This window comes from Lithobates pipiens, unplaced genomic scaffold (assembly GCF_037356315.1).
Source record: "Lithobates pipiens isolate NorthernLeopardFrog02 unplaced genomic scaffold, aLitPip1_a1.2 Scaffold_22, whole genome shotgun sequence".
Lineage (NCBI taxonomy): Eukaryota > Metazoa > Chordata > Amphibia > Anura > Ranidae > Lithobates > Lithobates pipiens.
Window position 1 is genome coordinate 175,678,546 of NW_027507784.1, and position 16,810 is coordinate 175,695,355.

Sequence of the window (16,810 nt, forward strand, 5' to 3'; positions counted from 1 at the left end):
ACAAGCTTAACTGGAATACTATATATGTGTGTACAGCACTGCTCCGCAGGGATTTTTCTTTAAAAATGTACAGTTCTTTGGCCTTTTGTTACTAAGTACGGCCTCCACAGCACAGGAATGTTAACTGTAGGCCAAGCCACATGATTTATTTTCCTCTGTAGGCAACCCAAAACACATAATTTAATTTTACTTAACACATGCTTAACATACTTATGATATCCACTGGCTGTAGTTATCATGAATAATTGGATCAGTGACAATAGGCCTTGAAGTGGGCACATTCATTATTCTTTGTCATCTCTGACTGTAATGTTTGGCAATTTTCTTTTGGACTTTCTGTGGAAATCATGGTGACAGACTTTCGTGATTTTATATCTGAAACAGGTGGCAGTGAAAGATCATAGATACATTTTAGGGGATGGGAGGGCACAAATAAGTACTGGGGAATCATATTTAACCGTAAAGTGTATCTAAATACAAAAACTAAAATTTTATATATCGCATCTTATTAATTTATGGTGCAGTGGTTGCATTCATTTTATTTTTTTCAAACTTATTTTGCTTTATTTTCACCTGGTGATCCATCAAATAACAACTTACCATCCCTGAATGGCTAGGTCTCTCCTCCACCGTGTCTATGGAGAGGCCATGATTGTTACCTTAGAATGCTCTCCTGATACAGTATGGGCTACAAACATTTCAGTATCTCTTTATCTTCATTACATGGGGGCAAGGCAAATTGGTAGTTTACAGAACACAGCTAGGTAGGAAGATTATTGGAAGCAGATGAAGGAAGTGACAAGGACACAACAATTGCACTGGTGGTATGAGTGTGTTTTATAATATATATATATATATATATATATATATATATATATATATATATATATATATATAATATATAAAACAAACTCGTACGACCAGTGCAATTAGTTGCAGCTGCTGTTCCAAACCAGTTAGGCTATGTAATACTCAAGTGACCCACAGAAATGTGTGTAAACAGCGCTTGCAATTGCAAATCAACAAAATAAAAGTAAAAAGAAATCCTAAAATAGTGAGAATTGTTATACAGTGGTGTGAAAAAGTGTTTGCCCCCTTCCTCATTTCCTGTTCCTTTGCATGTTTGTCACACTTAAGTGTTTCGGAACATCAAACCAATTTAAACAATAGTCAAGGACAACACAAGTAAACACAAAATGCAATTTGTAAATGAAGGTGTTTATTATTAAAGGTGAAAAAAAATCCAAACCATCATGGCCCTGTGTGAAAAAGTGATTGCCCCCCTTGTTAAAACATACTATAACTGTGGTTGTCCACACCTGAGTTCAATTTCTATAGCCACACCCAGGCCTGATTATTGCCACACCTGTTCACAATCAAGGCATCACTTAAATAGGAGCTGCTTGACACAGTAAGGTCCACCAGAAGATCCTTAAAAGCTACACATCATGCCGAGACCCAAAGAAATTCAGGAACAATTGAGAAAGAAAGTAATTGAGATCTATCAGTCTGGAAAGGGTTATAAAGCCATTTCCAAAGCTTTGGGAATCCAGCGAACCACAGTGAGAGCCATTATCCACAAATGGCGAAGACATGGAACAGTGGTGAACCTTCCCAGGAGTGGCCGGCCGCCCAAAATTACCCCAAGAGCGCAGCGACGACTCATCCAAGAGGTCACAAAAGACCCCACAACAATGTCCAAGGAACGGCAGGCCTCACTTGCCTCAGTTAAGGTCAGCGTTCATGCCTCCACCATCAGGAAAAGACTGGGCAAAAATGGCCTGCATGGCAGAGTTCCAAGGAGAAAACCACTGCTGAGCAAAAAGAACATCAAAGCTCGTCTCAATTTCTCCACAACACATCTTGATGATCCCCAAGACTTTTGGGACAACATTCTGTGGACCGATGAGACAAAAGTGGAACTCTTTGGAAGGTGTGTGTCCAAGTATATCTGGCGTAGAAGGAACACTGCATTTCATAAAAAGAACATTATACCAACAGTAAAATATGGTGGTGGTAGTGTGATGGTCTGGGGCTGTTTTGCTGCTTCAGGACCTGGAAGACTTGCCGTGATAAAAGGAACTATGAATTCTGCTGTCTACCAAGAGATCCTGAAGGAGAATGTCCGACCATCTGTTCGTGTACTCAAGCTGAAACGAACTTGGGTTCTGCAGCAGGACAATGATCCTAAACACACCAGCAAGTCCACCACCGAATGGCTAAAGAAAAACAAAATGAAGACTTTGGAGTGGCCTAGCCAAAGTCCTGACCTGAATCCTATTGAGATGTTGTGGTATGACCTTAAAAAGGCCGTTCATGCTCGAAAACCCTCTAATGTAACTGAATTAGGACAATTCTGCAAAGATGAGTGGGCCAAAATTCCTCCAGGACGCTGTAAAAGCCTCATTGCACGTTATCGCAAACGCTTGGTTGCAGTTGTTGCTGCTAAGGGTGGCCCAACCAGTTATTAGGTTTAGGGGGCAATCACTTTTTCACACAGGGCCATGATGGTTTGGATTTTTTTTCACCTTTAATAATAAGCACCTTCATTTACAAATTGCATTTTGTGTTTACTTGTGTTGTCCTTGACTATTGTTTAAATTGGTTTGATGTTCCGAAACACTTAAGTGTGACAAACATGCAAAGGAACAGGAAATGAGGAAGGGGGCAAACACTTTTTCACACCACTGTATATAGTGTACTGTGGTGCCAATATGCATATTAAAACAAAACCCATAATCGTACTTAATTTTAAATGATGATAGTGTGAATGATGAAACAAATACTCAGTTCACAAACAAAGCATAATAGAACATAATAAAGTGCTCAGTCCCAAATATTGTTGATAATCAATATGACAAGCCCATACAGCTGTATTAAAGTGCCTTGTGCTATCTTTAACTCCAATGTTTGTGCCACCACAAATTTATTTTGTAGTCTTGTAAAATTACTGACAGGTCTGCTTCCAATTACGTATAGTTTATCTTACTTTTGAGTTGGCCCATTACAGAAACTGAAGGATGTTGAAAGCAAGCTTTCACAGGCATGGGTTTAATTACAAGGTGTTCACTTTGCAAGGGGAATTTTCCCTTAGCCTAATGTATGAAGTGAAACTCTGACTTCCATCAACCAATTATGTGCAAGCAAAAATACAGTTTTATTTTCTGTGCATGATTGGCCATTTTTTGCTAATTTCATTTTCACCTCATTCACTAACCCAGGAGAAAATTCCCTTGCAATGTGAAACTTCCATTACAAAGTAAACAGTCTATTTGCCTTTATTAAATCAACTCCATGTCTGCTGTTTTAAGATTATTTGTGGAAAGAGATCTTAATTAAACATGGTAATGTACAGTTATTTTTCAAAATAGTCTGTAGAGGAAAAGAAGGGAGGCAAAACTTTAGTTGTGTCGTCTTCTATGTTTTGCAACTTTTAGCACAGAGGTGAGTAGATCCTGAGTATGTGCAAATTTTTTGCCAGAGGAAACTATTCTGGAAATTACCCTTTTAATGACACTTCTTGTCAAATAAGGTTGGCAGTGTTTCACGTTTTTAAGCTCTCTGTTTAGGATTTCCAGTAGTTGAGATCCAGATGCATGATTGCTTCAAAGCTTTGCCTATAAATCTCCGTTTCACACAGCTGACTCCAGGGTTGCTCCAAACACGATTGCTCAAACTCCAGTTCTGTTTGTTGGCAGGTCTGTTCAGCTACAGCTATTTTTGTTTCAATTATCTGCAGACAATTAATGCCTTTATTGAAATTGGAACATAAATATAACAGACCCAATGTAAGTCCTTTTGATGAAATATAATGCACACAACACAAAGTAGATTATGTTTAATCTCATGTATTGGGTTTACAGGTAGACACAAAAACAAATGTCAGAGAAAGTCAAGAAAATGCAAACATATCCAAGGAACACTGACATATCCAAACCCACACTTATAGGTAAAGTATACTATATAAGTATGACAACTATCAGAAATAAACAACCCATATTTGCATAAAATAGGAAAACAACCATTGTTACATAGTTCGATCAAGAATGTATAATGACCAAAACACAGATCATAAAAGTAGGGGAAAAAACAGATCCTATAGCAATATATTGCAGGTAGGACATTGACAGATGACCATGTGTGAAACCGAGCACCTCTGAAAACCAGAAAAGCAATAGAGTGATAAAAATAATAAGTCCAGAAACAGAAAAAGAGGATAGATAGAATAGGAAAAGAGAGATTTGTAAAAATAAAAAAACAAAACACAAATAAATAAAATGGGTAAGTGGAGGTGAGGGGAGAGGGATGAGAGGGCCAATGGTACCTACATAACACAACAGAAGGGCAACAAAAACTGTTGGGGGAATCCCGGAATTACTCAGAAGGCTAAACCGTAGTAGTAATAACTGTGTTCAAAGTAGATGAGTACTGGAAGTGATTCCAGACAGTCTACATGATACTTTGAGAATCAGATTTGTCTTCATCCCACATTATCATATTTTCCATATGTTCAATGTGATTTATTTCACATGTCCAGGTGGCTAAGGTTGATGGGTTAGATTGGCGCCAGCATCTGGCAATAACAGATCGAGCCGCAGTTAGGAAATGTGTAAGGAGACTTTTTTTTATCTATTTGTAGGAGCCTGGCATCAGAGAAATTACAGTAAGCCGGGGCTGGTTAGGGCATGCATCACCCACCAGATGAGCAAACAATTGCAATATATTGTCCCAAAAAGGGAGGCAAGTGCCCCAGATATGAATCATGGTGCCAGGGACCTGCAAACAGCACCAACATGTGTTGGGGATTTCAGAGTCGATTTTGTAAACAAAGAAGATTATACAGTATAATATACATACATGCAAAAAGAGGTGTATTTAAAAAAGCAATGAAACTACTTCCACCATATATTATATAAAAAAGATTCACAATTAGGATTTGCCTGCTCCTAGTTTTTTTTAACATTTTTTATTGGATAGGTTTTGTAGCAGAAAGTAAAAAAATATTGTGTTTTTTCAAAATTATTGGTCTTTTTTTATTAATATATCACAAAAAATAAAAAACCTAGTGATCAAAAGACACCAAAAGAAATCTCTATTTGTGTGAAAACAATTATATAAATTTTGTTTGGATACAGCATTACATGGTTGTGCAAATACCAGTTAAAGTAATGCAGTGCTAAATAGCAAAAAGGGTCATGAAGGGGGTAAAATCTTCCAGAGTTCCAGTGGTTAAGACATTGTACAAATGAATGTATTATAAGTGGGTCCCTATTACATGGGTGATCTGATCTGTTTTTTAGGTGGATCTGATCAGAAGGTCTATGTATTCTTATGGACAGGTAGGTGTAAATGGACATGTGTCTGCTTACACCCACCTAGCTCCAGGTCTGATCAAGTCCGCAAAAAAAATAAACAGAAGGGGATCCGTCGTCTTCCATTTAGTCAGATCAGATTGGAGGGTAGTCAGGTGTAAACAGAAGGCAGAGTCTAATTATTCCTGGCATCCCATAGAGCAGAGTAGGCTCTGTCCATGTCCGCTCAGCAGAGGATCTGTGAGCTGATCTCCAGCTGATTAGAACAGAATCCGCCCTATGTGAAAGGTTCTTAAGATGATGCAAATTAGCTGTTCGTTTTTTAGGAGCAGCGTTTATAATGCTTAAAGTGAAACAATAAAAATGAATTATTCCTTTTAATAGCATGCCTGGGGGGGGGGGGGGTGTCTATAGTATGCCTGTAAAGTGGCACTGTTTTCACAATCAGCCGCTAGTGAGGCGGCTTTAAAAAGGGTAAAACGACCCGCAAAGCGCCGCTGCCGTGGCGTTTTGCTGGCAGTTCAGCATCGGTGCCCATTCAGTTCAACGGGCAGGACTGGTGTATACAGCGCTTCTTCACTGCTCCAAAGATGCTGCCTGCGCGACTTTTTTTACCGTCCTGCCAGCAAACCGCTCCATTGTGATAGCCCTCGGGCTTTCACGCTGGAGTGAGAGGAGAGGCTCTTTACAGGAGCTCTGCAGGCGCTATTTTTTAGCGCTGTAGTGCCTGTAAAGCACCTCAGTGTGAAAGGGGTCTAAGACAAAAAAGCCACATGGTTGGCCTTGAAATCATGGGTGCTGTCTGACCATAACGTACCCAAAGACTCCAGTTTTTACCGTTGGCGTGAAACCTTATTCTGCATTGTTCAGAGAACAATGCATACCCAGATTATACTACCATTCCTGAGGATGGGAGATTATCTGCAGACACACCATAGCCTCCCCAAGTGTTGATCAGGCACGCAAGAAACACGAGCGCACATCCACCATAACCAATAATGTCTTTGCAGAGTGAACACATCCTCCCAGACAAATGTCTGTGCATTGCACAGGGGCCCTTCGCTGGCCGACAACTTCTGTGCATCCTCAAGAAGCTTTCCACTACCAAATGGGTCTCAACTGGCATCAGTCTGCCCCAGTCTGCTCTTTAGAGCGGGCTGCAGGAGAACTAACACTGGGAGACACTGTAACAATGCATATTAAATATATCTTAATAAAATGTCCACAACACTCTGGATGTAACTTTAAGGCCCCCAAATAGCTCACCAGATACTAGTGCCAGCTCTGTTCTGGATGCTGTATTGTTTATTCCACACTGTGCCTGTGCTTTACTTCCCAATCATAAAATGCAGGCTGTGGAATGAAGATTTGGTTACCCAAAATGTTCTCTGAATAATGCTGCACTGAAAATTCTGTGATTGGTGGAGAGATCGGTCACATGACTTTAATATATTGTGTGATCTAAATCCTCCTCACATTTATTTTCTGCTTCATTCAAGTCCTAAAGGATCCAAAACACATTTTTATGAAGCCAGGGATCAGAGCTATCTCTCAAAATACCCACCTGATTTTATGAGCCATAAGTAGGTTCATGTACAGCATGTGCGATAATTGTTGCACTTACTTTTTTAAAACTCCATGTTATGAGAAACTTTTGCTTGTATTTTACAAATGTTAAAAATCTTTCTTTTAAAGGAGTACATATTTTAGGTTTACTTGCCTTTTTAGCAGGATATAAAAAAGGAAATACTGGTGGGGCTTACAAAACTTTAATATTGGTTTAAAATAACATTTGTTACAATAGCAAATTTATAGTGCTACATGCTTATACTAAGTAATGTTATTCATTTTATTCTCTATCTTATTTGTGGCTAGTTCATATGTTTGTTACAAGAGCAATTTGTTCCATTTGGCAGTATTTAGTTTTAAATGCTAAAACATTTTTTCAGCTGCTATGTGATTTAACAAAAAATATATGTAGGGCAGATAAGGGTTTTTTTCACCAGCAAATATTCAAAATTTATATTTTAATGTATGTGTATTATTTGGGGTAAAACTAAGAAAATGGAAATATAAGCAAATCTCTTCAATCTTAAATTTTCAGCATACTTTTAGAAGTCATGTTTATATTTAAATAAAAGTCTAAACTAATGCAATTCTTTGTTAACAATATATGGTATTCAAGATAAACTGCACCCCCACTTGAATTCCCACCACTGCACTCTAGGACAACCTAACTCTGGTGTGTACAGCTGCCACTTAATGTGATAAATCTGTGGATTAGTATTTAAATCTCTATTTAAACCAAAAAATTGTGAAAAAAATAGTGGCACTAAATAGAACCAATCAAAAGTGTACCCTTACCATTTAGAAGTGTACATTGTATCAACATGTAATAAAAATGAATACATAAATATAAACACAAACATAATATGCATTATATCCTTCACTTCACCCTTGTGCCAGGTGAAACAAACTTCTTATTCAGAAACCGCTATCTGTTCAGTGAAAAAAAGAAAAAATGTGTCCATAGAAAAGGAAAACAAAAATAAAAAGTAAAACAGTCCCAGTGATGATTTCAGTGAGCTGTTCCTATATTCCACACCTCCATGTATGTGATCCCGCTCCCTTCACACACCGCACTCACCAATAGATAATGCCTTACACTTTCGTGTTTGGCTGACACACTTTAAGCCACATACACCGGGCTAAATATGCTCTCCGACCTCCACTGTATATGCGAGGGAATTCTCCACATGTAAAATAAGGAAAGGTGCTCCATTAGTGTTTTCCAGTAAAAACACTTTAATTCACACTTAAAACTCTTCCACCATTACACTCACATTAATCCAGTCAAGATTTAGCACAGCAAAACGTATCACAGCAGCAAAATCTTTCCACAGCAAAGCAATTCCATGCAGTATTCTACCATTGTATGGCAGTCACGGCGGACCCAAGGTTTGCAGTGTTTAAATTATTCTCACCACCTCTCCAGCCCTGAGCCTCTCCTCCTGGTGTAAAGTCATACGCCACGCGTTTACTGATTGCCGTGTAGCCAGATCCCCGACATGTTTCGTCACAAGGACTTAATCATGGGATCCATGACCAACATAAAACGGTAGAATACTGCATGGAATTGTTTTGTTGTGGAAAGATTTTGCTGCTGTGACACATTTACTGGATTACACTATTGGAGCACCTTTCATTATTTTACATGTGGAGAATTCCCTTGCATATACGGTGAAGGTCGGAGAGCATATTTAGCCAGGTGTATGTGGCTTAAAGTGTGTCAGCCAAACACGAAAGTGTAAGGCATTATCTATTGGTGAGTGCAGTGTCTGAAGGGAGTGGGATCACATACACAGAGGTGTGGTGGATGGATATAGGAACAGCTCGCTGGAATCATCACTGGGACTGTTTTACTATTTATTTATGTTTTCCTTTTCTATGGACACATTTTTGCTTTTATGCAATTCTTTGCCTGATTTCTGGAGTGTTTAATTGATCTCAACAAATACACACTTGTATATAAATTTCCAGGTGAATGTAATACCACAGGAACAAAAGTAATTGCTCCACAATCATGTTATGGGCCTTCACTTGAACTTAGCAATTACATTTAACTGAAATGTGTGACCTGCTTCTTCAGACTCCTCCTTTATTGTCCTTATAGTAAAAGAGGGTGGAAAGTAAATTGACACATTTAATTATTATTTGTCAGAAATGTATTTGCAAAGAAAATATGGTAGAGAATGGGTAAAGTATACTTAGCCTTTAATGGGAAAAAAATGGACTTTGCTGTTTGGAGCAATCAACATCTTAGCAGATCTGTGTAACTTCTTTTGGTCAAAGAATGAGCGGAATGAGACAGATACATAGATACCTACAGTTTTCATAATATTGCTTTGTTACATGATCACCATCTAGTCAGAACACTCAGTTTCTCTCTGGTAAAGACAGGACATGCTCATGGAATGCAACACTATGGGGACATTTAAGACAGTAGTTCTACAGCCTATTGTGGCACCCTGCATGTTGAGTGGTAGATCTAATCTCTATGGTCATTAAATGACAGGTAATGGTAAAATCAAGTGGCTTCTAATGTCTATATCAAGTTACCACTCAGCTGACACTGGTTTATTTTTTGTGTTTCAGGAGGGGTTCAAAATGGGACTGACAGTAGAAGGAACTGTGTTTGGCCTTGATCCTATGGATAACAGAAGTTGAATCTATGGATACAAGGAGCCACAGGCCTGGCCCCTTTCTCTTCACATATGTGCCAAAATATGAGAATATTTTTTGTCTCGCCTCGGAAAAAGTTCTGCAAGATACGTGAACAGACTGCATTTAAAACTTTAATAAAGTTGGTGGTGCATCATAAATGGAACCATCAACCTTTTTCCTATGCAGAAAAAAGAATTTAAATCCTTGTATACTGACATAATGCCTGTTTATAGTTAGTTTGTACACATTTCAAAAACTGATGTCACAAATGTCCATTCAGTATTTGGCATTGGCAAAACTCTAACAACAATTTGTAAATATTTTTACAGTTTTAAGCAGAGCTTATTCAGATGTACACGGATGAGTTTTTACGAATGATGGTTTTTGTTTTTTTTTTGTTACTTTTATGTATTTAAATCATTGTCTGTGTAATAATTAATATTTTTATACTGGAAAATATTTCTATCTCAACTGGTAAATCTTCCACTGGCAGTAGAGGGGTACATAGTTTGTAGGTAATGGAATAATAAAATGGTTTTGGTTTGAATACAATACCAAATTGTGTAAAATTGTGTAAACTCACATTTGTGTGCATGCACAACACAAAAATTGTGTGCATTCACCTACCATCTCCTTTTAAACCCAATGTATCTATATTTTCTTTTATTTCTATTCAAAACATATACTGGAACATTTATTAGTCCTTTTGTCTCCTTTCTGTGGGCAGGAATAATGGAATTTACAGTGTGCGGTAATGGTGAACCTTTTTTCACAATGTGTACCAAAGAATAGGGAAACTTAACAACAAGTCTGAGCTAGAGAGTCGGGCCTATCAGCGCAGAGATCAAATCATTTATTCACATTGTATTGTCACGATGTAGTCTATTATGTGCCACAAAAGGCAAAGACTACATAATATATATTATTACAGCAGTAGTAAAGGGTAAACTTTTTTACCCAATGCATTCACAGCATTAATATGAAAAAAAATGTCCCAGTACCCATCACGTTCCCATACAAGAAAAGTGTGCTTACAAGGAAACAATATACATTATATGTAGGTGTAATCTTTTAAATTGTGACAATGGGTATGGGGAGAGGATCCCCTGCACGCTATCACAATGGGGGATCCAGATGTCAGGAGATCACAGGTAACATATAACATATTGCTAAACACGAATTTAGTCTTTACAGATCCATGCTTGGATAGTTAACTGAAGAGTAATAGAAGTGTTGAAATACTTTTCCTGGAGAAAATGTTCCTCAAGGTACCTTTTTATACTGGTCACATGTTTGGACACCTATGAAGTGATCATGTAATCTCTGCTGAAGTGGAGTTATGGAGATTTAATGTGCCGTGTGTTCCCCCTAACAGAGCTCATGGTATCGTGTGATTTTTTTTATTTTTTTGGTTTTGTTTTGTTTTGGTGACTTGTTACATTTTTCAGTAGGCATACACATGGATGTTTGGAAAAAAATAATCTTGTCTTTACGCTGGATTACCAGTGCTTTGCTACCACCAGCAGGCAAGTAATTAAATCCTTTTTCTTTAAATTGGAGTGTGCAGAATGTAGCGGTAAGCACAACAACAGTAGTAGGTCATATATGATGCATTCTGTACAATTTCAAATTTTTTAATTCAGGAGGTGTTAATGGTTGGTCATTTGTTTATTGGTAATGCTGGGACTATGCGGCAGTTTAGATAACCCATCGGCATCCTTTCCAGTTCTATAGCTTTCATCTAACATCTCAATCTCTGCACTGAACCATGCAAAAGTGTTAATTTTACAGTGCTCGCTGCTGCTGCTGCTGCTGCTAATCTGCTAATCTGCCTGTACTGCTGTTTTCATGTTGCTGGCAGAAGAGGGAAAAGATCTATTTAGAATTTTTCTAGTCAACTTCCCTAGACTTAGTGGCCAACATAAATCAAAAAGAAATCCTAAGTGCTACTCCTATAACATGATAATGGAAAGCCTAAAAAAATTGCTGACACTAATCACAATCCAGTGTATCTGTACATTTCTTAAAACTAAACACACTAAAGTGCATATATAGTGAAAATATATAAGTATTCTGATGATACTACAAATATCCCTTCATATGTGAAACCAATACTAAACATGCAGTGCACTTATTGATTATTCAAAGAAATTAGTCCATAAAGTCCTCACAATGTAAGTGCTTCATAATAATTGCTCAAAATTAATCCACTCCTCTGTGCTCAAAAAGGATCCAGGATGTGTGTCACCACAGGTGCTCCCCGCCTGCAGGAATATTATCATCTGAATTTGTACCCAATGTAGCCAAACTGTATATGGCAAAGTGGGAAGAGGAAGGACTGTTGTGTAACCCTGACCCTGAATTGATATTATATAGATGCTTTATTGATGACCTAATTATGTTTAGGAATTGTAGCATTGAAGATCTAAGAACACTTTTATCATTTGTCTTGAACATGAATGATCAGAGTATTATCCTTACATGGGAAATAAGTAAAGAAAAAAATCATTTTTTTGGATTTGGAAATAAGTATTACCAGCCAGGAACTATATACCACAACTTACTTTAAAGGGACAGACAGGAATTCATACATCCCATTCAACAGCTGTCATCATAAACCATGGGTGTTAAATATACCCAGAGGGCAGTATATGAGACCTTGAAGTAATTGCACACTGGAGGATTTTGAGATACAATCTAATTAAATATTGCCTCCCCTGACTCATTTTTGTGGTTCTGGGTAATTCAGCTATTTCACACCCAGAAGCCTTATATTTTAAGGAGAGCCTATAGTTTTATAAGATTTGCTAAAAAGCCAGTGGTGGGCTAAAGAGTAGAAACCATTAGGCAGTTGATCTTTTCCCCAGGAAAAACGTATTATGCCCTTTTCCACACTGTGTATCCTTAAAGAGAACCTCTAGGCTCCCCCAAAAAAATAAAAGTCGGAAGTTACAAATACTGTAGCTGCTGACTTTTAATATTAGGGCACTTACCTCTTCAAGCACCCAGCGGTGTCCTCACCTAAGCCGATTCTTCAAACGCTATTGGGTGCTGGTGCCGCCATCTTGACTAAGGGAGGGGGGAGGAAACAGGCAGAGCTTCCTCTTTTGGGTGGAGCTAGACATTTTAGGAGAGGAGCAGAAATTTGCTTCTCCATACCTGACCCCTTGACGACTGTTCTAAAAAAAAAAATCTTAGATAGCATTGGAATCATTAAGAAGCAAAAAAGAGAGGTAGAGGTGCCAAAAGTTCACAGATGGCATCTGCACAGTAGGGGGCAAGCATCAAGTAGGAGAGATAAAGTAAGGAGAGACCCACATAATGTATGAAGTAGGAGCATAGTGAATCTATCAATGCAGTTCCTAGGGAGAATGCTCTGTGTTTTGATTGGCTTCTATGTTTTTCAAAAATACCTGAGCCCTGAAATCAAAAAAGTGAGTCCACACAACATTTTTACATTTTTAGAATCAAAACCAGGTGCCTTTATTTGCCATAAAAACTCATATGCTACTCTTTGATTAAGCTTTACTTTGTTACTGAGTAGGGATGAGCTTCGAGTTCGAGTCGAACTCATGTTCTACTCGAACATTGCCTGTTCGCCTGTTCAGCGAACAGTGAACAATTTGGGCTGTTCGCAGCAAATTCGAAAAGCCGGAACACCCTGTACAAGTCTATGGGAGAAATCTAAAGTGCTCATTTTAAAGGGTAATATGCAGGTTACTGTCCTAAAAAGTGTTTGGGGACCTGGGTCCTGCCCCAGGGGACATGGATCAATGCAAAAAAAAGTTTTAAAAACGGCCGTTTTTTCAGGAGCATTGATTTTAATAATGATTAAAGTGAAACAATAAAAGTGTAATATTCCTTTAAATTTCGTAGCTGGGGGGTATCTATAGTATGCCTGTGAAGGGGCGCATGTTTCTGGTGCTTAGAACTGTCGCTGCACAAAGTGTCATTTGTGCAGGAAAAAAAGTCTTTTAAAATCACTTGCGGCTAAATTGTCGGGTCTCCGTAATACAGAGAACACTCAATGAGTGTTCTCTGTATTAGCCGACAATTCATTCATTCATTGATTAAAAAAAAAAAAAAGCGTGGGGGTTCCCCTAAATTCAATCAAAAGGCCCTTCAGGTCTGACATGGATATTAAGGGGAACCCCGTGTCAAATTAAAAAAAAAAATTGACGTGGGGGTCCCCCCAAATATCCATACCAGACCCTTCAGGTCTGATATGGATATTAAGGGGAACCCCGCATCAAATTTTAAAAAAAATTGACGTGGGGGTCCCCCCAAATATCCATACCAGACCCTTCAGGTCTGATATGGATATTAAGGGGAACCCCGCATCAAATTAAAAAAAAAATTGACGTGGGGGTCCCCCTAAATATCCATACCAGACCCTTTATCCGAGCACGCAACCTGGCAGGCCGCAGGAAAAGAGGGGGGGACGAGAGAGCGGCCCCCCCTCCCTCCTGAATCGTACCAGGCCACATACCCTCAACATTGGGAGGATGCTTTGGGGGTCTGTGACCCCTCAAAGCACCTTGTCCCCATGTTGATAAGGACAAGGGCCTCATCCTCACAACCCTGGCCGTTGGTTGTGAGGGTCTGCGGGCGGGGGGCTTATCAGAATCTGGAAGCCCCCTTTAACAAGGGGACCCCCAGATCCCGCCCCCCCCCCTGTTTGAAATGGTAAGGGGGTACAAAAGTACCCCTACCATTTCACAAAGAAAGTGTCAAAATGGTTAAATAAGACAAACACACTTTTGAAAAATTCCTTTATTAAAAATAAAAAAAATAAAAAAAAAATTCCAGCGGTGCTAATCCACTCTTGCTATCCAGCGACGGGTCTCCGGGGTCCAGCGATGGATGATCATATCCAGCGATGGGGGATCTCTCAGTCCAGCGCTGTCCATACCTCCTTCTTCTGTCTCCACTGCGGAGACACTGCAGAGAGCCGAGCGCTGACATTTCTTATATTGGGAGGGCGGGGCCACCCGTCACCTGACCCCGCCCCTCTGACGCAGGAGAGGGAAGCCAGGGGTTCCCCAGTGACGTGTGGGTGACCCCGCCCCCTCTGATGTAACGCAGGTTTCCGTTACATCAGAGGGGGCGGGGTCACCCACACGTCACTGGGGAACCCCTGGCTTCCCTCTCCTGCGTCAGAGGGGCGGGGTCAGGTGACGGGTGGCCCCGCCCTCCCAATATAAGAAATGTCAGCGCTCGGCTCTCTGCAGTGTCTCCGCAGTGGAGACAGAAGAAGGAGGTATGGACAGCGCTGGACTGAGAGATCCCCCGTCGCTGGATATGATCATCCATCGCTGGACCCCGGAGACCCGTCGCTGGATAGCAAGAGTGGATTAGCACCGCTGGAATTTTTTTTTTATTTTTTTTATTTTCAATAAAGGAATTTTTCAAAAGTGTGTTTGTCTTATTTAACCATTTTGACACTTTCTTTGTGAAATGGTAGGGGTACTTTTGTACCCCCTTACCATTTCAAACAGGGGGGGGGCCGGGATCTGGGGGTCCCCTTGTTAAAGGGGGCTTCCAGATTCTGATAAGCCCCCCGCCCGCAGACCCTCACAACCAACGGCCAGGGTTGTGAGGATGAGGCCCTTGTCCTTATCAACATGGGGACAAGGTGCTTTGAGGGGTCACAGATCCCCAAAGCATCCTCCCAATGTTGAGGGTATGTGGCCTGGTACGGTTCAGGAGGGAGGGGGGGCCGCTCTCTCGTCCCCCCCTCTTTTCCTGCGGCCTGCCAGGTTGCGTGCTCGGATAAAGGGTCTGGTATGGATATTTAGGGGGACCCCCACGTCAATTTTTTTTTTTAATTTGATGCGGGGTTCCCCTTAATATCCATATCAGACCTGAAGGGTCTGGTATGGATATTTGGGGGGACCCCCACGTCAATTTTTTTTTTAAATTTGACACGGGGTTCCCCTTAATATCCATGTCAGACCTGAAGGGCCTTTTGATTGAATTTAGGGGAACCCCCACGCTTTTTTTTTTTTTTTTTTTAATCAATGAATGAATGAATTGTCGGCTAATACAGAGAACACTCATTGAGTGTTCTCTGTATTACGGAGACCCGACAATTTAGCCGCAAGTGATTTTAAAAGACTTTTTTTCCTGCATAAATGACACTTTGTGCAGGGACAGTTCTAAGCACCAGAAACATGCGCCCCTTCACAGGCATACTATAGATACCCCCCAGCTACGAAATTTAAAGGAATATTACACTTTTATTGTTTCACTTTAATCATTATTAAAATCACTGCTCCTGAAAAAACGGCCGTTTTTAAAACTTTTTTTTGCATTGATCCATGTCCCCTGGGGCAGGACCCAGGTCCCCAAACACTTTTTAGGACAGTAACCTGCATATTACCCTTTAAAATGAGCACTTTAGATTGTGAACGTTCGAGTCCCATAGACTTTAATAGGGTTCTAAAGTTCACACGAAGTTTAGGTCTGTTCGCAGGTTCTGGTGCGAACCGAACAGGGGGGTGTTCGGCTCATCCCTATTACTGAGTCTCACTTTCTTTGATAATGACTAAGCTTCTACAATTGTGTTATGTATACCTCTTCTATAGTCCAGTGCTACTACATCCATAGGTCTCTTCAGACACAGAAGTGACATTGTTGTTGGTGAAAGGAACCAAAGTGTATGGTGGGGGAGATGGACATCTGATTCTATGCTACCAAAAGTGTCAAATGTCAAGGAGACTGACAAAGCCTGCAACACTGGAATAAATGTAGGATAGGGCACACATTCTGCTGTATAGAGTATAATTGTAGGACACTTTAATTTAAACTGTTTTGTGGGCTGACAGGTTAGCTTTAACAAAGTAAGCACTGGCACACATTAAAAAGTAGTATAATATTAATTAGTATTATAATCTAATATTTTATGATATTGTTTTGCAACTACAATTTTGGGGTGATCAATCCTTATTTTCAAATTCCTGTATCATAAGAAGTAGCAGATATCTTTCACATTATAATTGCCTTTCATGCTGAAGGATGGCCTATTGCAGGGATATGCAATTAGCGGACCTCCAGCTGTTTAAGAAATACAAGTCCCATGAGGCATAGCAAGACTCTGACAGCCACAAGCATGACACCCGGAGGCAGAGGCATGATGGGACTTGTAGTTTTGCAACAGCTGGAGGTCCACTAATTGCATATCCCTGGTCTATTGTGACAACATGACTGGCTGCAGAGAACGCTTGTTCGATAGATCTATCATCAGTGCTTGGTTTTTTTAACTAAAAATGGGG

The 16,810-nt window shown here is 39.8% G+C and overlaps 1 protein-coding gene across 6 annotated transcripts in view; it reads left to right on the forward strand.

Annotated features, from left to right (window-relative positions):
• GULP1 (GULP PTB domain containing engulfment adaptor 1) overlaps positions 1 to 10,233 on the forward strand; it is a 1,104,299-nt gene extending 1,094,066 nt beyond the window's left edge. For 5 of the 6 annotated variants that reach the window (XM_077448663.1, XM_077448664.1, XM_077448662.1 and 2 more), the window contains one exon: positions 9,468 to 10,233. In XM_077448663.1, the coding sequence (XP_077304789.1) occupies positions 9,468 to 9,539 (72 nt within the window). In that variant the 3' untranslated portion in view covers positions 9,540 to 10,233. Of the gene's footprint in view, positions 1 to 3,863; positions 3,950 to 9,467 lie in introns of all 6 variants that reach the window. The other variant, XM_077448666.1, reaches the window with a different exon arrangement.
• Positions 10,234 to 16,810: the final 6,577 nt, after the last annotated feature.